Consider the following 25,719-nt stretch of genomic DNA (forward strand, 5'->3'; position numbering starts at 1 on the left):
CACCTCACGCCAGTCAGAGTGGCCAAAATGAACAAATCAGGAGACTCTAGATGCTGGAGAGGATGTGGAGAAACGGGAACCCTCTTGCACTGTTGGTGGGAATGCAAATTGGTGCAGCCACTCTGGAAAGCAGTGTGGAGGTTCCTCAGAAAATTAAAAATAGACCTACCCTATGACCCAGCAATAGCACTGCTAGGAATTTATCCAAGGGACACAGGAGTACTGATGCATAGGGGCACTTGTACCCCAATGTTCATAGCAGCACTCTCAACAATAGCCAAATTATGGAAAGAGCCTAAATGTCCATCAACTGATGAATGGATAAAGAAATTGTGGTTTATATACACAATGGAATACTACGTGGCAATGAGAAAAAAATGAAATATGGCCTTTTGTAGCAACGTGGATGGAACTGGAGAGTGTGATGCTAAGTGAAATAAGCCATACAGAGAAAGACAGATACCATATGGTTTCACTCTTATGTGGATCCTGAGAAACTTAACAGGAACCCATGGGGGAGGGGAAGGAAAAAAAAAAAAAAAAGAGGTTAGAGTGGGAGAGAGCCAAAGCATAAGAGACTGTTGAGAACTGAGAACAAACTGAGGGTTGATGGGGGGTGGGAGGGAGGAGAGGGTGGGTGATGGGTATTGAGGAGGGCACCTTTTGGGATGAGCACTGAGTGTTGTATGGAAACCAATTTGACAATAAATTTCATATATAAATTAAAAAAAATTAAAAATAAAAAAAATTCAAAAAAATAAAAAAATAAAAAAATAAATAAAATTAAATTATGGGTGGCAGCTTTGAGATTGTGCACTTCTTTCAAGCAATATTTGTTGTTGGTTTTGTGCCACACTTGGGAGAACAAACTTATTTGATTCAAGGAAGACTGGGAATGAAAGAAACCAAGAGAGTCAGGTAAAAGTCATGAACACAAAACCACAACTAGAAAGGTAAATTCAAACTAAAGGTCCATCAGAGGTCAAAATATCAGGGTTTGCCAAAAACTCGAAGGGAAAAGTAAACCATAACAGCTCCTACACAAGACCCCAAACAGAACAATGGATTCAAATGTTCACTGTAAGATCATTTGTTGGGGTTAAAAGATAGCTTATTAGAGAAGAAAAAAGAAGCAACAGGATAAGAGTAAAAACTTTGTTTATTATGTATCACATACTCGTTTTCATTCACTTGTCTTTCCATTTGAAAACTGGAAATAATAAACAATAACTGCATGGCTTAAAAATATTAACTTCTCTGATTCTCACAATAAGACTGGAAGACCAATGGAAAGATACTTTCTACATCCAACACCTGTACGTCTCCCTCATGCCCCACTTTTTTCCAAAGCACTGATCTGTGCTATTTTTTAATTCTATTTTATTTTATTTCTTGATCTGTGCTATTTAAGAACTGTTTCATGGATAATCCAAGTCCATCTTATAAGCTGACCATGCATGAACAAAGGAATGAAGAATGACAGAGAATGCCAGGGGCTCCCAACAGTCAGGGCACACAGTGGATATAGTCAACTGCAGTGCCAAGCGAGATAGCTAACATTACTCCTCTCTCAGCATAAAGGTCCCTAAGGATACTAAAAACTTGGCAACGTTGAAAAGCTTCACTTGCTTCCTGCATGGGGTGGGGGAAACAGCTTGCTTAGTGGGAAAAACCATAGCCCAGGGCCAATCCGCTGGCTACATTCATCAAAGAAATGGCTGTAACAGAACAGATTTTTCCCTTCCGTATGGGAATGACTCATGAGCTTGTTTATTCAAAAAGTTACATTCTCCATTGAGAGAAGTGGATGATAGGGGAGTAGGATGATAATAATAGTTCAAGTTCTTACTAGTCAGCCTGCCCTCTCCTGTCTCTCATCTCTCTCTGCACAGCTGTATCGGCACCACTCCAATGCCCAAAATGTGGTTACCATGTTTTAATCATTCTGCCTTCATTTTTTATCCTAAATAAAGCAAGAAACACAACTACTATTTCTCATTTACTCTTTGCCCTCTTAGAAATAGAATGCATTGATTCGGTAAGAATTACAGACTTTGTGTCAGACTGCCAGGGTTAAAATCCTGACTGCTAACTTGCAAACTGTGCGAACCTGGGCAAGTTACTTAACTGCCCTGGGCCTCTGTTTCCTTGTCAGTAAAAATAGGAATAAGAATAATACTTATATCACAAAGTTATTATGAAGAGTGAATTAGTGAACACATGAAGAATAATTCCTGCCATGTTGCTAGTTGTACATTTATTGACATCACTTCACAGGTGACCAAATATTCCTCTTCCAGTATGGATGTTTTTAAATTCAGGATTACCTTAGGAAGTTCAAATTAAGCCATAAATGAAAGTAGGTCTTTTAGGGGAGAGATATTTGTTCTCTGAAAAATATTTTATTTTCAGGCTAGGGAGATTTTCTGGGAGTTTCAAGAACTGGCTCGTAAGAAAGAAGAATTTTGGGGGCACCTCACTGGCCCAATCGGTACAGCATGCAACTTGATCTCAGGGCTGTGAGTTCAAGCCTCAGGCTGGATGTAGACATTACTTAAAAATAATAATAAAATAAAATCTTTAAAACAGAAATAATTTTATAAGTATGGGTGTGTGTTTCTGTTTATCTGAAGAATCTTCTTTCTTCCATATGTGTGTATATGTGTATATGGGAAGAGAGTTCTATCATCTAGATAGATGATAGATATATACATACATACATACATAGACTTTTATTTTTCCGTTTTATTTATCAGTTTCCTTTTTCCAGCATCTTTGACATATTGTGGCAACAGAAGACCTTATTCATCATATTTTCTATATTTGAAAAATTCTATATTTAAAGTTTAAAAGTTCTGTATTTAAAATATCCATAAAGGCAAAAGAAAAGAATTTGCAAATTGCTTCTTTCCATACACTATGTCTTTCAAACATAAGGACAGTAGAATTGGCTAAAAATCTGTTCTTTGACATATAATAATAAATCCCATTAGTGGAGTTTTCTAACTCCTTGTGGCATGGTGACTGCCCATTCCACTTTAATGAAGGTAAACAGAGCTATTTTTATCAGATTTCATAGGATTATTAAATTCTTCACCTATATTTATTCAAAAAAGAAAGTTAGAGATATAAGGGCCTACAAATAAGAATGCCCACATTCTTTACATGTTGTACAATATATTTAAATGGCAGATAATTCCCAACTGGATTGTCTTGGTTCAGTCTATCTGTGATTATTTAATTAAGGGACTGTTTTACTCACTGGGTAAAATCAGGACGTCATCCCCAGGACCTGGAATGGTATGGTTGTGTCCTCCCCAGCCTTCTTCAAGGCCTATCCATGCTTCAGGAAGGGACCATTTTAAAGCTGACTTAGGTGCAGAGGTAGAAGCTACAAAATGAAAGAAAAATAGAAAAGTAACTATGAAAATCTGACTCACTATAATAACTCGCAAATTCTGTCTTTATTTTAGGATACGAATGATATTTTTACCTCCCAAGGTAGCTGTCTTTTGATATTTTATAACCTTCCAAAAATCATTTTATCAATTATAAAGCAAGTATTCAATTCTTCAATTACATCTATTTCTAGGGAAAATACATTCTACTTTTGTTATTACACATTTGTGTTTTGCCTTATGTAAATATGGCATATGCTCATCATGGAACATTGGAAAATGCAAATATAGAAAAAAAATAGTAATAATTACCCATAATCTCAACACCTAGAGATAACTGCCATTGACCTTATATTTGCTTTTCCTTCCAGAATTTCTCAGCATTTTTATATAATTGAGATTACATCATATATGTAATTTATATTCAGTTCTTATTTTAATTAGCTTAGCAATTTTTAAGATGCATTTTCTAATGTCATTAAAACTCCTTGCAACATAATTTTAATAGGTACATAATATTCTATCATATACAAGGTCTATAATATCCTTAATGTTTGGCATTTAGGATCTTTCCACTTTTAAAATTATAAATAATGCAGTGTTAAATCTCTCTATACAAATCTGCCAGTAACAATGATATCTTCTTAAAATAGAATCTTGGCAATGGAATCACTGAGTCAAAGGTCTAATCTTCTCATAGTTCTTAATGCATATTAAGGGCAATGCATAATAAATCTGGACACCTTTCAGTGCAGTAGTTTACATACAGTTCATATGTTCCAACTGGTTTTTATGGCTTCTGCCACTGATGGTCAAATGGCATTTCCTTTTCAACCATCCACTGGCCACTTCATGAGGGAATGGTAACATAAATCTAATAATATCCAGTGGGGGCTGCCCAATATCCATCATGCACAACACCATGTTGAACTGTACCCACATGTTCTTTTCAGAAGTGTGATCCCTAGCACAGAGACAGAGGGCACAGACAGTCTCTCAAAAGAGGATGAGAAGATTCACAGATGATACCAAATGTTATTTGAGTTTTAAGAGTTCAGATAATGTGGTATCTCACATGATGGGGGGAGGGGGCACAAAAATCTCACCCATTATGCTAATTTCACAAGGATAAATAATGAGTACCTTCTCTACCAAAGTTTCCTAAAAAGTAGGGATACAAAAAGGAATAAAAGGCCATTCTTTCCTCCAAAGGAGCAAATAGTGTGTAAGTTGTATAAATAAATCCTGGGAGGATAGAGCTCTGAAGGTGTTCTCTTTAATGGTACCCAACAGAGAGGAAGTGAGACCTTGATAGAGGAGCCTTCCTGGAGAGGGAGCAGCTGAGCTGCATTTTAGGCTTAGGAGTGATAAAGGGAAAGGGTGTTGTGGTGAGACAGACAGAGAGGATGATCATGAGTAATGGCAAGAAATAAGACATTAAGTGAAGGGTCTCTAAACAGTTTGGTGTTGCTGAAACACAGAGCAGGGAGGAGGCAACTGATGAGGCTGGAGAAATAATCAGAGATCCAAGCATGATGCAACAAAGATGGTAACAAAGATAGAAGAGACCAAGATGACTCCTAGCATAGGTGGTAATGGGCAGAGATGTCCATTAAAACAGAATTGATGAATTCAGTTTGGAAAATATAGAGTTTGGGGTGTCTTTGAAAAGGCCTCCAGGTGGAGATACACAGCAAGCAGGGATTAGATATGAATCTGAAGAATAGGAGAGAGCTCTAAGTCAAAGAGTTGGATTTCAGGGTTGTATTTGAAACTCTGAGGATGGTGAGGATATCTCCAGAGGATTACAAATGAGAAGAAAAAAATGTCTTAGGTCAGAACCCTGGGGAATGCCCAGTTACTTTGTCTACTGGAACCCAACTCCCTTGTAATCATGGTCTCATTAAAGCCCTTGGGTAACTGAAAAGTATATAGATTGTGGTCAAGTAGAAATCCTAGGGAATTTAGGGGTGCCTGTGTGGCTCAGTCAGTTCAGTGTCCGACTTTGGCTCAGGTAATGATCTCGTGGTCCATCGGTTCAAGCTCCATGTCGGGCTCTGTGCTAACAGTCAGAGCCTAGAGCCTGCCTCTGGTTCTGTGTCTCCCTCTCTCCCTGTCCCTCCCCACTCACACTCTGTCTCTCTCTCAAAAATATATAAACATTAAAAATTAAAAAAAAAAAAAGAAATCCTAGGGAATTTAATCAGCACAAAAGAGACACTCCACCAAGGTAATCAGTCATGGTATTGGCACAAGGCTCACTCAGAAAGAGGCTTTATAAATATCTTATAAACACCAAGACTTTAATACCTAGTTTCTTCCCAATTTTGCCTCCTTTCCAGTAATATAAATATTCAGGTGGGGATGGCATGAAGGCTTGTTGAAATAGCCACTAAGTAGCACCACAGAGGCCAGAGAGAGATGCTCTGTTGCCTTATTTCCAGTGATACTTCAAAAGGGGAATAACCAGTTTCCTTAAAAACCATATACCAAGCTTCAAAAACTCTTTATATCACAGAGATTGGGAACAAATTCCTCACTTTGTCATCTTCATTCTAATGTATAAGAGAGCTGAAACTGTCTTTAAATGAACAAACTGAATCTTAATGTTCTAAGAATTATTATTATGAACGACTTTGAGCATTCTATACCATTCTGCCTTAAGATAAGAACACTCTCATGGAGACATTTCAGTCTCTTGCAGAGTTACTAGATTTCTATAGTCAATATCAGGCTTCTTTGTGCCTATTACTATTAAAGAAAGGTGGGGAGAAAAAAAGAAGCCTACTAGAATTAAAGAAGAAGCAGTCAGAGACATGCATGAAGAACCAGGAGAGAGGAATGTTTTGGCAGCCTAAGAAATAGAACATGACCAGAAGGCAGAAGTGATCTTGTTAACAGTGAAGTTCTGATAAAAGAGTGAATAAGGATTGACTGCTGAATTTGGCCACCAGAGCATGGATGATCCAGATGAAAGTGGCTCCAGCGGAATGGTTGAGGTGGAACCAGTGTAGATAATAGCGGATTGAGGGATGCAGGGGAGGGAAGGAAGGGAAGACACTGGATCAGATCATCCAAAACGCTCACTGAGGATTGAACATTTTATGATTAGAGACCCTTAGTATTTTGTCTTCCTAATCTTTAGATAAATGAGTCTTACCTTGAAACCAGACTCCATGAATTTTGGTCAGGACCAACATTTATGAGGAGGCCTCATCTTGTTTTCCTCCACAAATCTGTCACTCAACAAAAGCCATAATTTAAGGTGGTCTTAACTTGTTATCTATCTGAACCAAATATTGCCCTCTCCACCTTGATCCTTCATCCACCAAGCTTCTTATAGCTCTGCATCAAGAGGCTAGTCTTTTGAGAAGTTTGCAGCAGAGATGTCAACTAGAGGAATATTCAGTATCCATGAATTTTGTTTTGCTTTGTTTTATTTTAATTGAGAGACACTGACCAGAAGAGGCCAGCAAAGGAGAGGCTAACTACACAAGACAGAGTCATTTACTGATGGGACAAAATTCAAAAGATGTTGAAAGATAGATTAACTGTAAATAAGAGAAGGGCGATAGATTCTCAGAAACGTGAGGAAAGGAAATAAACTTAGATCTGTGGGGAAAGGATTAAATTTAGGAAGAGAATATACCTGATTATATGAATGTTCTCATGGCACTATGCACCATATATCCAGGTACCCCCCACTGAAAATACATCATTGGGTAAATGCTCTTCAGAAATATGCGTATCTTCCCCCCAAAGTGGGTTTCCTTGCTCATTTTCTCCTCTCCAATATTGTATAAAGCACTGTGGACATTGAGAGGATATAAGTAAGACCATAGTGTTGGAGGAATATGAATGACCTGCGCATTATACACTCATGTTGAATCTCTGAATGGGTTAACATATACAGAGAACTCCATTAATCATCCCATTAGTTGCTTTCAAAGAATTTTTGTTATTGTAATAATTTTACTGTTTTTCATACAACTTTCCATTAAGTAAAATACACACTCATATTTAAATTTTGACATTAGCGGTGCACCTGGGTGGCTCAGTCAGTTAAGCGTCTGACTTCGGCTCAGGTCATAATCTCAGGGTTCACGAGTTGGAGCCCTGCGGTAGGCTCTGTGCTGACAGCTCAGAGCCTGGAGCCTACTTCAGATTCTGTGTCTCCCTCTCTATCTGCCCCTCCCCTGCTCATGCTCTGTCTCTCTCTCTCTCAAAAATAAATAAACAGTAAACAAATTTTTTAAAATAAATTTTAATATTAGCACATATACCCTATACCATGGGAATCAGGGAATATCTTCAAAGTATATTAATATTTGAAATTTCTTCCTGATGAATGGTCATGTACTAGTTCTGTAACTCTGTGTTTTAGGAATATTTCTTGTTCCAAATTATCTTGGCTAGGAAAACTGATTATATATGATTAATTTTAATTTAGGTCATAAATTAGTATATGCTTAAAAGGTAATTTAAACATCTTAGAGTTTATATGGTATAAACTCTAATATAGAGTTTATATGGCAGAATGAACACTGAATTGAGTTGAGTAACCTGAGCTCTCATCCAGGCTCAACCAGTGAGAGGAGGGACTTAAGCAAACTATTTAATCTCTAGGCTTCCATTTCCTTATTTGTAAAATGAGGCAATTGGATAGGATAGCATGTGAGGTTCTTTTCCTTATTAATACTCTGTAACTCTATGAAGCTTTCTATTTATTTAGCATGTTATAATTGATAGGTCAAGTGAAACATCTTCCTGTTAAACTGACCCCTGCTAAGAAGTCCTAGATGTTGGCCACCTATAGTCACCTTCCAAAGAGTCCTTAATAAAAAATCTTCCTATTAAGTCCTGAGTGGCATGACACCTTGACTATATAGCTGGCTGAGTAATTAATGGCCACCCATAAACAGTCCAGTATCCTCTGAGGGGGCCTGGCATGAGACCTACACCCAACAGATATGTTCTCTACAAATGGAGACTGACCCAAACAATTGGAAATTTGAATACAGAACTGTCAGAGAAGAGAGAATTCCAAGATACTTTTCTTGGTAACACTTATTTTAAAGGAGATTTATTTACTGATTATTTAGTTAGTCATTTAATTGACATCCCCATGTGACCATAAGACCCCATGGAGCCAAAGATCATTGCTCATCATTGTTTCCTTCTACATCTTGCACAAGAGACAATAAATAATGCATTCTGAGCCACCTAAAGGAAAATAAGGATAAAGGGCAGGGGACATAAAGAACAAAATGTTATGGCAGCCCAGAAACAGTTTTGAAAACAAAGAACCACATTCTTCCCAGTCCAATAAGCATGGAGAAGTAGCCATCAATACATCTAGTTTAGTTTTAGTCTAGTACCTTTTATTTCATTTATTTATTAATTTAAATGAAGGAGTTAGATCATTTTCTGATTAGCATGGACTCTGCTCTGATGTAACACAAAAAAATGCCTGGAAATCAAAGGAAAACTTGGCCTTTGAAAAGATTTGTCCCTGATGCAAAGGCATAAACTTACTCAGGATAAACAAAAACAAACAATGAAATACATTAGAAGGTGTTTATGAGTCTTTTAGTCTTTGAGAATTTGGCTTTTATGAGTTAGAGAGATTTCACAGAACCATCTGACTTTTGGGGAGGATTTGTTTACCCTGATGTCCTGAAATTACTGGGAACAATTAAAGTTTTGAGATACCCTGAATTTTTCTTTCCATTTGGTAGAAGCCTAATGGCCCATCTGCAGATCTGGACTCCGGTGTGCACATATGGTCCATAATTTATGAAATGTGCTTATTTACATGTTTTAATTCTTACTTTCCAATGTTTTGAAAGGCACCCTTCTTATATCTTTCTTTGAAATGCAGACACATTTTTCAGTTATAGGGATGACACAATAGGGAATCGTTAGGCATGAAAGCATTGCCTGTTTATAAAACAATTAGATTGAAGGAATTTCTAGAACTATTATTGGAGGACATTCAGCTGTACCAGGCACTTCTATTTGGTGAGTGGGTTAATACTCACCTGAAATAGTAGGGGGCACACCTTCCTTCACCTGGAGAGTCACTTGGACTTGGCCTTCACCTGAAACTAAACACACACACACACACACACACACACACACACACACACACACACACAAATGAATTGAATGTGATGCAAAGAGCATCTTAATACAGAAGATATTCATGTGATAAAGATGGCTTTATCCTAAATTCCTCCCAACCTAACTACATTTTCAAAAAAAAGTCCCTGTTAGTTAGTCTAACAATTGATTTCCAACATTTGATTTTGATTGCTTTTATTTGATTAAACTTAATTGCAGTGAGGTCTCCAAGAGAATTGACACATAAATAATTAGGGAGGGGACCCTTTAGCCATATGTTCTTTGGAGGCCAATTTGGTCAGGAGGGCACACCTCATAGCCTACTTCCTCTCCATCATTTTGAAGGCTTGGCTTTTAGAATTCATGTGTTTTTCAATAGAGTTCAGATCACCCATGAAATGTATTTGCTTTACCTTTATACAAACAAATTGTCCTTTTAATGAAGGCTTTTTTCCACTCCCCTTTCTCCTTCATCTTCCAAACCAACTGAGCACATTTAAAAGGCCTGGGGTTCATTAATTTTAAGTGTTCAATAAATTAGTGGAAATAATCAAAAGGCCTGATTCTTTCTGATAATGACAATTTGATGTCAGTATAAACCAGTAGATTAAGCTGGGAACATATGCTCCTTTGCCAAGAGAGGCTGCTATAATTAAATAGTGGATGCATCTACAAGGTGCTCTCACGCCTGATTAATTAGTAATCAGGTGCACCAACTCCACTTTTCAGCAACACCTTGTCTCTTATTGGTTAATTACCTTTCTGCCTTATCAGATGTCATGTGAACCAACACCTCCCACCCTGGAGGGCCCACTGCCATTGAAGGCTGCAGCCTTGAGGACTTGGCCAAACCCATGCTCTCCACTTGCCTTTCCAAGGAACCCTAAACCCTTTCCTCTCACACAGGACAGAGTAGACCAAGGATCATTTTGTCTAATTACAAAGCATACACTTCAGAATATTACAAAAAATAATAGTAATAATAATCCTCAAAGAGATCCATGATGAGAACTCTCCTATGCCTCTATTCTTATTTTGATAATTATTCTCATTTAATTTTTCTTCATTATATAGAATGGCTTTCTCCTTACACTGTACATATATTGCGACTAGGTACAATGACCAACAGGTTCTCTATGTGTTCTACTTTATCACTACTTCCAAGGTTTTGCTTATATTCTTTCTTTATCCTTTGTATATTTTACCCATTTTTCTATCTTAAGTAAGTAAATAAATAAATATAATGCCACCAGCCCAGTATTTCATCTTTTTTTCTATAATCTCTAACTTACCCACTTGTGAACACACTGATATTGGTATTATTTATCCCAAGCTTGCTCTCAACTTAGCAAATACTTATCAAGCATCAGCTGTGATATATTTAGGATTGCATTATCATTAGCTCTGTCTCTACATCTTGAAGGGAGGAACTTTCTCATGTACCTTAGGACATTAGATATTGCTAGACATGTAAACATTTAATTTTCATGTACTAATCTAGAAATCCTAAATTTATAGTGCTCAACTCAAGATACCCAGGACTTAGCTGACAATTTCAACAAAATGAGCAAATAGAGGCAGGAAATAGCCCTTTTAAAGGGTTATTAAAAATTGTAATATTTTTAAATATTTTAAATATTGTATAAGAATCAAAATCTAAAGAAGGAAAATTGGGAAAAATTCCAGGAATCATTTGGAAAGGGTTATTAGTTCATTTAAAGATTTTATATAAATCATCCTTGTTAACAGCAGCTTCCAAGTAATTGTAGATTTCAGTACATCTGTGTTCTCTTCCTTAAGACAAAGCCACAGAGGTAAAGTAAAAAAGTAAAGTTTCACTTTAAAAAGTCTTTTTTCAAAACCACTGTAGTAATTTTATAATTATTAATTTAACTCAAAATAAGTATAATTTATACTTGTAAGAGGAATGGTTGGGGGAGGGAAAAATGGAGTCATCATTTTTTCACACTACATAGGTCAATAAATTTGAAGTATAGGGAAAATAATCAATGTATCCAAAATCCCCTGGGTGAAAAAAACCACCATAAGCATTGTGCACTGTAGCCATCATGGTGATGATTAACCTGCACACTAAAAAGGCTAACCCTCACCATATCCAACCCTGATTATAGGCTGTTCCTCTTGTCCTTCCATTCACTAACTCACTTAACTCAGGCCCTGTTCTTGGTAATCCAAGGCTTCCTGGTCAGTGGGCTATCGTATCTGCCGCTCTACACTGATGGCTTCTGAACTGCATGACCACTGAATTTGTTCAGCCTCTACACATGCAAAAATGTTCCCCACCTCCTGGGGAGCCTCTTCCCAAAAACATATATTGAAAAGCAATCACCTATTTGGTTAGAAGGAGTGTGTGAATACCATTCAATCTGAGGAGTAGTTTCAGTATCCAAAGAGATGGAGAAAAGTTACCAAAGTAGGAAAGATTGAAAAAGTCTGATTTCCTTCACCATCACTTGTACATGTCCCTCTGCAGGCTGGTTCTGAGATGTGAGTGGGTCAGAGGGTTATTCTTCCCCAACACCATTTCCACACCCTGAGAGTGAAGCCAGAGAGAGTGGTGCTGAATGAGGTCTAACACCTTGGGTTTGAATCCTGGGTCTTCCAGTTCCTTGATGTGGGTAACTGACAAGTTCTTCACCATTTCTGAACCTTACTTCTGTGAAAATGGAAATAGTTGTCCTATCTACCTCATAGCGTTATTGGGAAGAAAACACGAGGTAACTCCTGTACCATGCTTAGCACAGTTCTTGGCACATGAATAATAGTGATTATCAACACTGTTATTATGGCATGCTCATTATTCTAGCAGCCAGTTAACAAAACCCAGGAAATATGCTTCTACTCTTTTTACAGCTGTACCTAATCATGATGAGCCATAGTATTCAGAGTTGTAAGCAACTTAACCAGATCTGCTAAAGTTTGCTAAGTGCTTTGACTCTCTAAAAGGCAGTGTAGATGTGAAGTGTCACTTCCAATTTGGACAAATACAAAGAGGGATGAAAATACAAAGAGGGATGAAAATCTGAGAAAAAAGGTAACGACTCAGGAAAAAAGCCTTACGCAGGCTGTGATATTATGCATGTGTCTTCTCGGTGCTTATGATTTCTAAGTTTGTAATATGAGAGTGGTGAATCTACTTTGTTTATAAATGGAAACTCATTGCAGTTGATCCTTCCCAGGTTGTAAAAATATCTGGTTGGTCCTCAAAAAGAAAAGGCGGCTTTGGGCCAATTATTGCCAAATTATTCTTATGAGTGCTATATAATATAAGGTTGCTCTAAACACAGAGATCTAGAAGAAAGTGAGAAATGTGCTAAGGAAGAGGAGAGTTACTCAGCCAAATATGATACTAGTGTCTTCCAGAATTTTGTACTGTTCCTGGCAAATTTTGTCCTCACTAGGGCACTAGGGAAGAGAAAAATTAATTATCTCCTTGAGTAGGTCCCATTCTCTGTTGCAATTTTGAAGGGAGAAATAAGTACTTATCCATGTAAAAATAAAAAATAAAAAAAAACAGGTGGCATCTTAATGGGCCTTGACTCCTTTTGTATTTCATTCTTGATCCATATTCCCATTCACACTTTGCCATTACGTTTACGCACATATCGGGGCCCCTCATTCAGATCACATTTACATAGCATAAGTCAGCCAGTGACTACACATGGAGAGAATCTGAAACAGCACCTGCAATCTGTGTCTGCAGATTTCACCCATTCTCTCCCTGACTCATGCCTTCTCTCTCAGTCTCAGTCTGCTCTGGACCCAGGTTCCAGCTCTCTTCTCATGGACCAGCAGTCAAGTTTGATCCTCTCTCTCTACATTCCAGCTTAGCTTGCCCTATCTTCTACACCCACCTCTTCTCCCAAATCTATCTTGCACACCTGTACACTCCTGCTCTGTGTCTCCATCCCTGTTCAGCAAACGTGACCACACACCCCAGAAATTAGCCTTTTTCTCTTAACCATTGAGAATTACTGGTCCCTGGTAGCTAAAGCTTGATTCACAGGACCATACTTCCATCTGATTTCAGCTTCACAGGGGCAGCAACACAACCACCTTGGCCCTTTTAACACAGGATCTTTTAAAATCCTTCACAGAAACATTATATGAAAATCCTGTGATCATCTTTGAGTCTTCCATTATCCCCAAAAGCTTTCATTCATGGAAGGATATAAATTTTTTTAGGTGTAAAAGAACTTATTCAAGACACAACATGGGGCCCCTGGGTGGCTCAGTCGGTTAAGCGGCCGACTTTAGGCTCAGGTCATGATCTCGCAGTCCATGAGTTCCAGCCCCGCGTCGGGCTCTGTGCTGACAGCTCAGAGCCTGGAGCCTGTTTCAGATTCTGTGTCTCCCTCTCTCTGACCCTCTCCCGTTCATGCTCTGTCTCCCTCTGTCCCAAAAATAAATAAAAACGTTAAAAAAAATTTTTTTAAAAGACACAATAGACATATCTAATATCTACATTAACTACAGTCCTGAGAGTTAGCACAATTAAACCTTCATTAATTAACTCAGAAAGCAATAACGATTGTTATTGTGACTCAGTGATGCCTGCCACACTTGTATGGGGCATCTGTCATGTCCTGGATTCTGTGTAGATCTACAGAAGCAGAACTTCCAAGGGAGGGGCCTGGAAACAAGCATTCCAGCTGTTTGCCCATGAGGCATATTTAAAAAGCCTTAAAAGGGGCACCTAGGGGGCTTAGTCAGCTAGGCGTCCAACTCTCGATTTTTGGCTCAGGTCATGATCTCATGGTTTTGAGACTAAGCCCTGTGTTGGGCTCCATGCTGGGCATGGAGCTTGCTTAAGATCCTCTCTCCCTCTCTTCCTCTGCCCCTTCCCCCACCCTCTAAATAAATTAATTAATTAACAAACAGACAAATATTTTAAAAATAATACAATAAATAAAATAAAAAGCCCTGAACTGAGGAATTTTACAACTTCTCTCAAAAATGTGGTTTGTTCTCCGGAGCAGGTGTTCTTAGCAAGTGAGGAAAGATACCCAGATAAAAAAGAGATCCCTGTGTTCACATTTCTTACTTTTCATCAATTATACCAAAAATTTGCAGATCACATTATATTCTCAAAATATAAAATGTGAGGTAATGATTTTAGTAGCATCAGTGTTTTACTTTAATAGCTATGAATGTTACTGAATTTTAGAAAAAGCAACTAGGTCATTGAACCCATGATTTTATGGATATTATTGCTTAAAATGAGGTTAGGTTTTAAAAATAAGACAGTGCAGGAATTGATTTAAGACGAATCTTAGGAAAATAAAGGTACAAGAGGCATAGGATGTGACAAATGGTGAAGACGGTATTCAAATACCTAAATTTAGGAAGTATAGAGCCCTCAATAAGTACACGTTTTTCCTATAAATAGGGGGGAAAAGAATTGGTTTACAAGGGTACACACATGAGCTTATATTAAAACAAACAAACAATAATGGGGCACCTGGGTGGCTTAGTCAGTTGAGCGCCCGAATTTGGCTCAGGTCATGATCTGACAGTTCTTGAGTTCGAGCCCAGTGCTGGCCTCTGCGTTGACAGCTCAGAGCCTGGAACCTGCTTCAGATTCTGTATCCCTCTTTCTCTGCCCCTCTCCCCACTTGTGTTCACTGTCTCTCACTCAAAAATAAATAAATAGACATTAAAAAATACTCAAAACACTAGTATACTAGAAAAAGCACCAAACTAGAGTCAAAAAGGCTGACTTTGAATACTGGTTGTACTACCCATTCCCTACATGAACTAGGGCTAGCCACCAGCATCCCTAAGAATTAGCTCCTTAATCTGAGTGATTCCTAGAAAAAGTATTTGATTCTGACTTCTAAGTTTTCCTTTCTTGCTTTTTTCTTTCCTTTTCTCCTTTTTTTCCTTCCTTTTCCTTTTGGAAAGAAGTTTCTTGCAACGGACAGGCAAAGTCTCTTTTCATATCACCAGCTCCTGTTCCATTCTCTATATTTTTGCCATAAAGGTTAGTGCAGGTCCCCAAAGTCAATCCTCTATATTACTGGCAAAAATCCTTGGGGATCTTTGGGGAATGAGTTTTCTATAAGAATGTAAATTAATTTATTAACTAGAATGCTATGGATTGCCTTAGAGGGCCTCAGCATGGGAATGGCGGCAGAATTTCAAAGGATTATGATTCTGCTCTGCTTATAAAAGCCTCCCAAAATGCTCGGGGGAGCAAGTTGAGTCCTCTCTCCTCCACAGATGCTAACAGAATTCCTTCCCAAGGAGTTGTTGGGGGTCTTCTGGACCAGCTGAACAACAGAAGGATGTAGGCAGCAGCCTGCCCTAATCCCCGAGCCCTGAGCTCTTTGAGAAGACAGAAACCCAGGAGGTACCCATGATCTCCTGGCCACAACCTCAGGAAGACAGACACTCCTTATTTTCAGGATCAACCAGGTTAACAGCATCTTTTCTGAGCCTTCTGTGTGATGTGACTTGACTTCTTCAGGACAACTGGTGCACACAATAAGATCCATCTGTCTTTCTATCTTGCCATCGTGGAACACAGGCCCGGCTTCTTGCCAAACAGCCTGCCTTTATCTTGGCGAGGGGGCCATTTGGAGACAGGCACTGGCCAGCCTGGCTAGACATGTCTTTTTTTCCATCAGATCAGAAGAAGGTGGTAGGCAGGAGCCTCTGCGCCTCGCAGGCGCTGGCTCAGCTGCCGCCTCACACAATATCCAGCCCGGCTGCATCTCTGCTGCGAGAGCGGGGCTGTGTGAACCCGGGAGGGCAACTGTGAATGGCTCAGCATCTGACATGAATTTATCACCGGCTGCTGGGTGGGTGGAGGAGAAAGCAAGGGTAAGGGGCTGTGGGCGTTTAATGCACCCTGCCACAACCCAACAGTTTGCCCTAAAGAGCCTTTTCGTGATATAAAAGGACAGGGTCAAAAGTAAGTTGACCCCTGACAGAATGTACAATTATTAGGAGAGGACTGTGCACGAGCAGCTGCTGGAACCCCACTGGCTCCGCATCAGGCTTCCAAGAGTCAGAATATGAATAATCAACTCAAGATGGTTTCCTCCACCCCTCTCAACCCCATCACCTCCCCCTAGCCTTCTCCTCCCTTTTGGGGCAAGTCCTATTATATTCCTACAGGAAGAAGCATAGCCCTCCCTAGCAGCTGCAATAATTGTGTTCCTATTGTGATGAAGGCCTCCTCCCGGCCACCCCCCTACAAGTGGCCATTGTGAGTGGAGAGTCAGTGATTATACGCTCCGCCTGATGCTTTGGGGGGACCCAGCTGCCTGAGTGCTGACACACGAGTGTGCGGAAGGCCAGGGCGGGGCGGGGTGGGGGGCTGGTAGAGGTGGAGGCAAGTGGTCGGGGGATCCCGCGTCTGTGAGACGGGACCCTGACACACCAGACCTTTTTCATAAGTCAAGCCCAGAACAAATGAGGCTTTATCAGGCCCCAGTGATGAGCAGTCTCATCTCCCTTTGAAGTGGATCTGAGCATGGGGTCTAGCAGCCTTTCCTCCTTTGGACCAAGCAAACATCCTTCTTTTGATATGCTACATGCTCATTATCTCTGCCCCATTTAATGATTTTTGATTGAAGGGTGGCGGCTGGGATGCCGAGAAGATCGTTAGAGAGGCTCCATCCAGCCAAGCCTGCAAGAAAGGCTCTCCTTGTGCCTGGGCCTAAATTTGGAATTTCTTAACAGTGTGCGCTTGTTCTTAGAGGCAGATAAGGGCTGAGCGTGAAATTCTTAATTAAGCAATAAATAGAGAGTGGGGTGTCAGCAGATGTAGCCAGTAGCCATGGCAACGGGAATCACATGGGCAAGAGAGCTGAGACTAGATGTAGGCCTCAGGCCTGGGCCTGACTGACAGCTGAAGAATCCTACAAAGCTTGTAAACCAGATTAATTAGCTGACTAATTATTTCATAGCGTTAATGTAACTAAAAAATAAAAATAGTTAACCATGAACTGAAACATCCCTGGAAAAACAGCAGGGAAAGAGGCAGTGGGGAACTGGCTCTGGAAGGCAGAGACGGGAGCTGCTAGTTCATCAAATCGCGTAAACAGAAAAAATGGGCTTGCTGGATTTGACTCTGACTCTGAAAATATAAAAGAACGCTTATCCTGCAGTCTTCCCCATTCCCAAGCATGTCATAGAAGTTACAGTTTGGAACCATTTGGCACCATTTCTCACATCAAACGTTGCTCCTCATGGTCCTACCACAAACTATAGAACAAGAGTATTTTGCTATGGTCTGTTCCACAAGTGGCTTATTAGGCAAAATTCTCAGGGGCTTTAGAAAGGCAACCTTAACCAATCTTCTTAAAAGATATGTTTAAATGAGCTAGGTTATCTTATTCTATGGGTAACAATTGCTTAAGTGGTATTAAATTTCGAACACGAAAACAATATATCATATATGTCATGTTATCATGAATCTCAGTTTTCTTATAAAATCTAGTCAAGGAAAATGGAATGAGACTGTTTCAGAAAGGTCATGACATGTACGCTAAGTTCAAGGTATGTGGCATTGCTAATCTTCTAGGAAAAAAAGAAAAAAATCTAGAGGAATAATCTACTGAGAAAATGTGTAGTAAAGTAACAGTGTATACTAATCACATTTGAAGATATCTGGGTGTTTTGTACCACAATTCCAAGAGATAAGTAGATATTCTTAACCTCGTCGTATACTTGAAGCCACTGAGACATGGAGCATTTATAATTGTGCGCCCAGGTGAAATAGCCAGCCACTGATTAAAACCCTAAACCGTAAGCTCTGGCCATGAGCTTTCGAAAGAACCTAAATCCCATAAAGACACATTTGCTAAAGAAAGACAAAACTTGCCTTCACAGAGAAGAGCAATACTCTCAACATGTATTATGTGTGCAGGACTTTTTGTTTTTTTGGCACTGGGGATCAATGAGAAGTTTTCTCCCACAACCCTGCCTAGCACTCCCCACCCTATTTGGTCAGTGATCAATGATTATTTAGTAGGCAGCACACTCTAGTGGGGAGAGCTATAGCCAGGAACTAGAATGCCTGGGTTCTGATTATTTTCTTTTCTCAACTGATTCTAAGATGAGTCAGGTATCTTCACAATCACACACAAAGCAGCCAAATGGAGGAAACAGAGATAATTGTGATTTTTTTTAACTTCCTATCCTGAGGGATGTGTGGTAAGGTTGCAAACAAACAATACAAAAGATGGCCCGCTTAGAAGTGGTCAACAAATTAATGAAACACAGCCAGCTGTCAGTGAAGCAGCACTCTGAATGCAAAGCTAGCCAGGAAAAGGAGCATGGTCTCTCCATCCCCCACCCCTGGCAGGAAATTCAATGGACCTGAAAGAGGTCAAGCAGTTTCACTATGATAAAATGAAACTTCTGTATAAACCACCCTCCCCATATAATTTTTTTTAATATCAGGAATATGTCCACATAAACTGTGAGGTCTTAACTTATGTTCTCCTCTTAGACGAAATATATTTTATGTAAATTATCCCAGTCACATGGTCCAAAAAAACAATTAGGACCCAGACCTATAAAGTCACGTGGTCCAAAAAAACAATTAAACGGAAGTGACAAACTGATCGGCAAAGAGCCAGAACACTATTGCTCGGGGTCTTGGTGAGGTACCAGCAGCAACTACCTCACTGCCATCATGGCCTTATTAGCTTTCCAGCAATAATGCAAACTTTACGGAAAGGATATCCAAAATCATAACCAAACCCACCCAATCCAACACAGCTGCACAGGACACCACCACCGAGGAGCAGAACAAGACTCAGTTCCCCCTGAATCCTCACATCCTCACTGGACCACCCAGAAATGAGAACAGAAGTAGCACCAGCCACCTACCCACCCATTCACTCAGAGGATACAGGTGGCACAAATGACCACAGAAACCACTGCATAGAGCACTGGGGATCCTCCTAAGGACCTACAGTCTCCATGTTTATTAATCAACCAACTAACCCTCTGTGATTTCCTGTCCCTTTTCCAACTCCTATCATTTAAAGGTGGAGACCCTAGGTTATTCTGATACAAAGAATTTTGTTAATTAATAAAGGCTATCTACCTAATAAAAATGTTTTAAACTGAAAAATGCATCTATATCATATATACGCTCATATATGCACACAGCTGTACATCTATATATAAATATGCATACTTACACAGATGTGCACTTAAACTATATATGTGAATAAACAGCTTAATAGTACAACTTGCCATTAATTCAATAAATAAGGATAGCAAAGGAGAAGATCTGTAGTTGCATGACTTGATTTTCTTTATGCCACAAATATTCCTTTACCAAATTTGGTTTATGTGGCCATTTAAAGTTTGCAGTTCATGAACAAAATCTGACCAATAGACAAGACAGACTCTTCACAAGCATGCTAAGAAATAGAAAAAACAATTTGAAATTAAAATTCTCTTCTAGAATATATATCAAGTGAACCTTGTCACAGTTAAAGTTTATGTCACCTATTTGCTCTTACTTAATGGCTGCATTCAGCTTTAGTGGTAAAACAGTCTCAGGGATCTCTGTCCATCCTGAGTTTTTATAGTTTATGGTTGATCAAATCAGAAATAAAATTTGAATGGTACAATTCAGTGCAAATAAAATATACAACAATCCATTCGGCAAAGACTTACAAATACCAGAGAATTAACCATACTCCCCTCTCTGGTGCTATTAAAATTTAATAGTCCCTGAGCTCAAGTGTAGATCAGACTCTGTGGATATATGGCTAGGCACAAGGAGAAGGGACACGGAACTCAGGACAACTGCCCAAGCTGTCAGATTTCAGAGTCCAATCATTTCACTGCAACACACGGCTCTCCCCTCCAGTTCCTCATAACTTCATACCACAAACGTTTAGAATTGGAGAGTGAATGGTGGTTTCCAACTGTGTGCCCTCAAAATTCTCATCCAGTTATACTTACCCAGATAGGTGAGTTGCCTCAACTGGGTATTGAAGAACCAGTCACAACCTTGGTCCTGACCAGGTGATGGCAGAGATGGAAGGGACTGCCCTACCTGACTCCCACACCTTATGAGGATGTCAGGGTAAGGCCACGAGACTGTGTGCACGAGCAGGAGGTAATTCCCAGGCGCAAAGTTGCCAAACGTTGCTGAGTACTTTAAGTGAGAGAACAATACAATAATGCTCATTTAATAAGGAAGGCTTTCCCCAGAAAATAGATACAAAGAAAGCAAGTGGAGTAGGTTAGAAACACAGCAGTTCACACCCAGACTACTCTTCTTGCAGAAAATAGGCTTATTTAAATCCACTCCATAATCAATTCATAACCAGAGCTACAGAATCTTAGAACATGAGGACAGAAAGACTCTATAAGTTTCTCTTGTTTAACAACCTCAACTAACAGAGAAGAAAAACAAGACAAGTGAATTGACTTGTCCCAGATCAAACTGCCGTGAGATACAGAGCCAGATCTAGAATTCTTTTCCACTTTTTCCCATCACCTAAAGAGGCAGGCAATGATAGTAGGGCCATCCGTTTATAATAGTAATAAGCTAGCACTGTTGGAGCATTTGCTACATGCTCAAGTTCTATTCATACCAAGACATCCAATCTTTCAACAACTCCCTGTGTTACTATTACTGCCCCATTTTACAGATGAGGACACTGAGGCAGACAGAGGTTCAGTAACTTGCCCCACACCACAAAGCAGGGGAGTACTGCACCAGGATAGACACAAGGGTATTCACCTCCCGAGTCATCATTCTGCTGCCTTCACCTCATGAAAATTCTCCAAGATGTTCTCCTGGGAACCTCAAGGGAAGGAAATAGCTGTCCTTTCTGAGAAGGTAGGGGAAGGGTGGGAAGGGTTGCTAGAGAGAGGATCAAAGGAGATTCTGCCTTAAACTATGTCCCAAGTCAGACCTGATCTCATGACCCTAAGAAGAATGTATATGAGGAGACAGGAAGAAAGAAATGCATTAAAAGGAAGAAGATGAGCATAAAGAAATCCATTGGATTATCTTTTTTTCATAAAAATGCACCCACTTTCCACATGGCTATTCCTATCTTGGATGCCCCTAACCATTTGACTCTTTCAACCAACCCCAATGAAGGTCCAGACCTTCATGTGCAAGTTAATCTTTGACCACAAGGTGGCAGTATGCAATGTAAAAATGTTTTGTTAAGACATTTTCTCGGGCTACAAACACTTCTCCCTGGAGAAAATTGGTTCTCCAGGAGGAAATTGGTTCTTCTCCCTGGAGAAGATTGGTTCTTAATCCCTAATATTATAATAATATAATTCTATAGGAGGCTTAGTAGATGTTTTTCATTGTATTAATAAAGTTAAAATTTCAGGTATAACCATTCTGTTATTCAAAGTAAGATTCAAACAGACTCGGAAATTTTCAAGTTTAAAAAATAAAATAAACAATAACCACCATATCTTATACTCAGATTACATTCACTAGGCCAAATGCTGTGGTGGTTTTAGTTATCAGTACCAGAAGATGCTAATACCTGCAAACTGCTATTTCATAGAAAAAAAAAGATAAGAATCCCTGGGAAATGGTCCATACCAGTAAATGAATTCCTGGGGTTACCTGCAGAGATCTGTTGATCCAAGGGTTCTCAAACTGCACTGAGTAAGTCTCTTGATCCAAGAGCAGAGCCATCCAGCCATAAGGGTTAGACAATGTGTCACGTACATAATTGACCATGGTTGTCTTATTTCTGCTGTCAGTCATGATTAAATCATAAGGAACATCTGGAGCATTAGCTCTAGGGTAGTTTAAAAAGAAAAAAAATGAGTTGTGAGTTATTTGTCCATTCTGGATCTAATCCACTCCTCTCCCATCAGTGGTAATTCATCTTCTATTCTTCCCATGTGTGTCTTGAGCTATCTTGTCTGTGTATCCATGGAACTTTTAGTAAGCACTCTGTGGGTCAAAATAGCCCAGTGGGAAGACATCATTAGTGCATTCCACTGGTCTAGTGGGTTGAAGGTAGTAATACTCAGATATGAGTCCACTAATAAATGCCATCTTAATGACTTCATATAGCCAAGAATATATAATAACATTTTCATAAAGAATTGTCCCTGGGCTGATTTTTGCCCTAGACCAATTTTATCAGCATCAGAAAACATATCATATAGTTATTAAATATTTTTATTGGGGCAATGACTCAGACCCAGAACTTAAGGTGCCTAGACTCTCAGAAGCCCACCTCCAACCACCTGGTAAAAATGGCTTCAGTAGCCTTCCAATCACCTTCCCCAGAAAGAAGAGATGACCTGGCTCCTCTCCTGCGTGCCTGCAAAATTCCCAGTGCTTACTCCCACCTAGTGCTGGATTTTTTTGTTTATTAACATAGACTGTGAGATCTTGAAGTTAGAGATATTTTCTCCTTTTTAGTATCCTCTACCCTGGCACAGGGCCGACACCTATGGGCACTCAAATGATGTTTATTACATGAAAGAAGAGTGAATGGATGAACTCTCTCCAAAACAGCTGGTGCCAACTTCCTAATTTATATAAAGCATTTCTAGAAGTGCATTTTAGCAAATGAGGAAATTGAGGCAGAGTACAGCAAAATTATTATGAATGTCACAAGGTAGAACTAGAAATTTATTAATTTCTACAAATTATACAGAAAGTGATTTTTAAGACTTCATTAGAACATAAAAAGATTTAGCCACATGCTAAGACCCTAAAAGAAAGTCAAAGTGGACAGAAAATAAGAGGCAAAAGTAAAAAAAAAAAAATCAATACACATTATGACTGTCCTACCCCCTTCGGTTTGATTTTCATGAGAATCTTCAACTGTGGCATTTTGCTGCAGGCAGATAATTAAATTCTCAAACTAGAGGGAAATGAGACAAAGGAGGATGTTGGGTTTTCAAAGTAAGGTGTGGCGTGAGCATATCCAAAGCCAATTTACAATCCAGTGCATTTTATAGAAAGAAAACTGTTTTTAGTGTTAAATGCTTGGGTACTATGGTCAAATGGGTATAAATTGGGAATCTATATTTGCACACACTAGATATATGAATTTGGGCAAATTACTGACCCTCTTTAGGATTTAGTTTGCTTTTTCTAAAATGGAGGCAACAACAGTATGTATCTTTGATATATATCTACTGTGAAACTTAGAGATAATATATGTATTCAGTCATCACCACTAAGCCCAGTAATATCTACTCACAGCTCATTTAAAAAAGAACCTCATATGTGCCAGATTTGCCATTCTGTACTATTTATTTTAATGTTTAGCAATGTATCCACAGTATTTGGTCATTTAAAAACACACTCAAAACTTTTCATGATATAGATCCTTGGCCCAGGAAATGCAGTATTTTATACATACTTCTTGTAAGAATAAATGTGTTTCTTTCATTCATTAATTAATAAAATGAAAGGAATTTTAAAATACTCAGAAATTTGAGGGAGAAAGAAAACTACTCTTTCCCCAGATTTCCCTATGCAGCATTAACTGAACCTTTAGAAGTTTTGTAGGGGGATTTTCTGTCCTTGGGCTTGGGATATTTAGCATTTTTCATATGTATGCGAGATTCAGACTGGAACTAAAGAACAATCCTAAACTCGTATTTTTAGAATGGACATAAAGGCCATCTATCCTAACTTCCAATCCATTGCAAAAATTCCCTCCAAATTTCTGCCTGTCCCTTCCACTAGTTATGAGACATTCATATCCTCCCATAGAAGATCATTACATTTATGGAGTTTATTTTTAGATTTTAATCTTTAGGCAATCTTTAGAAAGCTAACTTTTCTTCCTTGTATTTTCTAGCCATTTGTCCTCAGTCGTCATGACTCTCTATGCCTCCAACTAAAACCGTGCATCCCAGAGTCCCAGGAGATGATCCAGCACAATGTGGCCCAACCAATGCATTTTAAAAAGAGTCTTATGAGAAATAAATGTAAAACAAATATGTTAAGAAGAGATAAAGTTGGAACCAAGAAATACCAAAGAGGTAGAGAGGTTGGCTGCAGCAGGTATAGTGATCAGTATGTAAAGTGGGATTCCTCACAGTCCACAGAATGATTCTGAGTATTTGAGATTCTGCAAGTATCATGGTTTCACGAGTTCAAACCCTGCATCTGGCTTTATGCTGGTAGCATACAGCCTGCCTTGGATTCTCTGTCTCCCTTTCCCTCTGCCAGTCCCTCATTCACTCTGTCTCCGTCTCTCTCAAAATAAATAAATAAACTTTTTTAACCAATCAATTGGGGAGTGCCTGGGTGGCTCAGTCGGTTGAGCGTCTGACTTTGGCTCAGGTCATGGTCTCACTGCTCTTGAGTTTAAATCCTGTGCTAACAGCTGGGAGCCTGGAGCCTGCTTCAGATTGTGTCTCCATCTCTCTGTACCTCCCCTGCTCTCTCTTTCTCAAATTTAAAATTTAAAAAAACATTAAAAATTCTAAAAATTAAAAGAAAAATCAACAGGGTAGATATTTCTACAAATGCTTCTTAATTTCAGTGATGTGGCCCCAAGAATCTTCCTGATAATTTTGACTAGAATTAATTCTCAACTTTCTAACAGTATCACATTTATAAATCAATATTTAGGGTACAATTTCTCCTGGTTCTATTGTTTGTAACTCCAATTATTGAAGGAGTCATTTTTTAGACCATACTCTCCATTTTCCAAAAGCTCTTATAAACATGACCTCCTCCTCAAATATTGTAAACCCACTACGTACTAACATTAATTCAGTTATGTTTGTCTCTGGGACAGTTGTACCTTCCTTCTGATGCCCTTGTCCTTCTAAGCAGCATCCAATAATCTTATGCTAACTGTCTGATCAACCAGAGACCCATCATAGCACATTGTGGTACTAAATTATCCTTTCCTCTTCCTTCTTCATGCATTGCCCTGACTCTCCCATGCCATTCCATCCATCTCAACTAAAGCTTACGTGGGATGCAGTTTTATAGGTACTCATGGGCAGCACCATCTTCGTGTAATTCAATCCATGTAGAGAAGGAGGTTATCAAATATACCTTTATTACAACTGGTAGTGGAAATGGTGCATTCCAAAAACATATTTAAAATGTCAAACACCCATCTCCCCATAGGCAAGATGCCTTGTGTTGACCATCACTGGGGGCCAAAACTCCAAAGTCAAATCAGCTCCTATCCTTCTAGGCCAAATGCCAGAAGTGACAATGGTGGGC

The 25,719-nt window shown here is 39.1% G+C and overlaps 1 protein-coding gene across 3 annotated transcripts in view; it reads right to left on the reverse strand.

Moving 5' to 3' along the window:
- Positions 1–25,719, reverse strand: part of PKHD1 (PKHD1 ciliary IPT domain containing fibrocystin/polyductin) — a 475,556-nt gene that overhangs the window by 201,727 nt on the left and 248,110 nt on the right. For all 3 annotated transcript variants that reach the window (XR_005789774.1, XM_040473753.1, XM_040473752.1), the window contains exons 49-52: positions 22,123–22,300; positions 20,481–20,676; positions 9,440–9,505; positions 3,263–3,391 (exon numbers count right to left, since the gene is read on the reverse strand). Coding sequence is in view for 2 of the 3 variants with exons in the window: in XM_040473753.1 (XP_040329687.1) it covers positions 3,263–3,391; positions 9,440–9,505; positions 20,481–20,676; positions 22,123–22,300 (569 nt within the window). In the remaining variant the exon portion in view is untranslated. The remainder of the gene's footprint in view (positions 1–3,262; positions 3,392–9,439; positions 9,506–20,480; positions 20,677–22,122; positions 22,301–25,719) is intronic.

This window comes from Herpailurus yagouaroundi, unplaced genomic scaffold (assembly GCF_014898765.1).
Source record: "Herpailurus yagouaroundi ecotype Mexico unplaced genomic scaffold, PumYag 139, whole genome shotgun sequence".
NCBI classification, from domain to species: domain Eukaryota; kingdom Metazoa; phylum Chordata; class Mammalia; order Carnivora; family Felidae; genus Herpailurus; species Herpailurus yagouaroundi.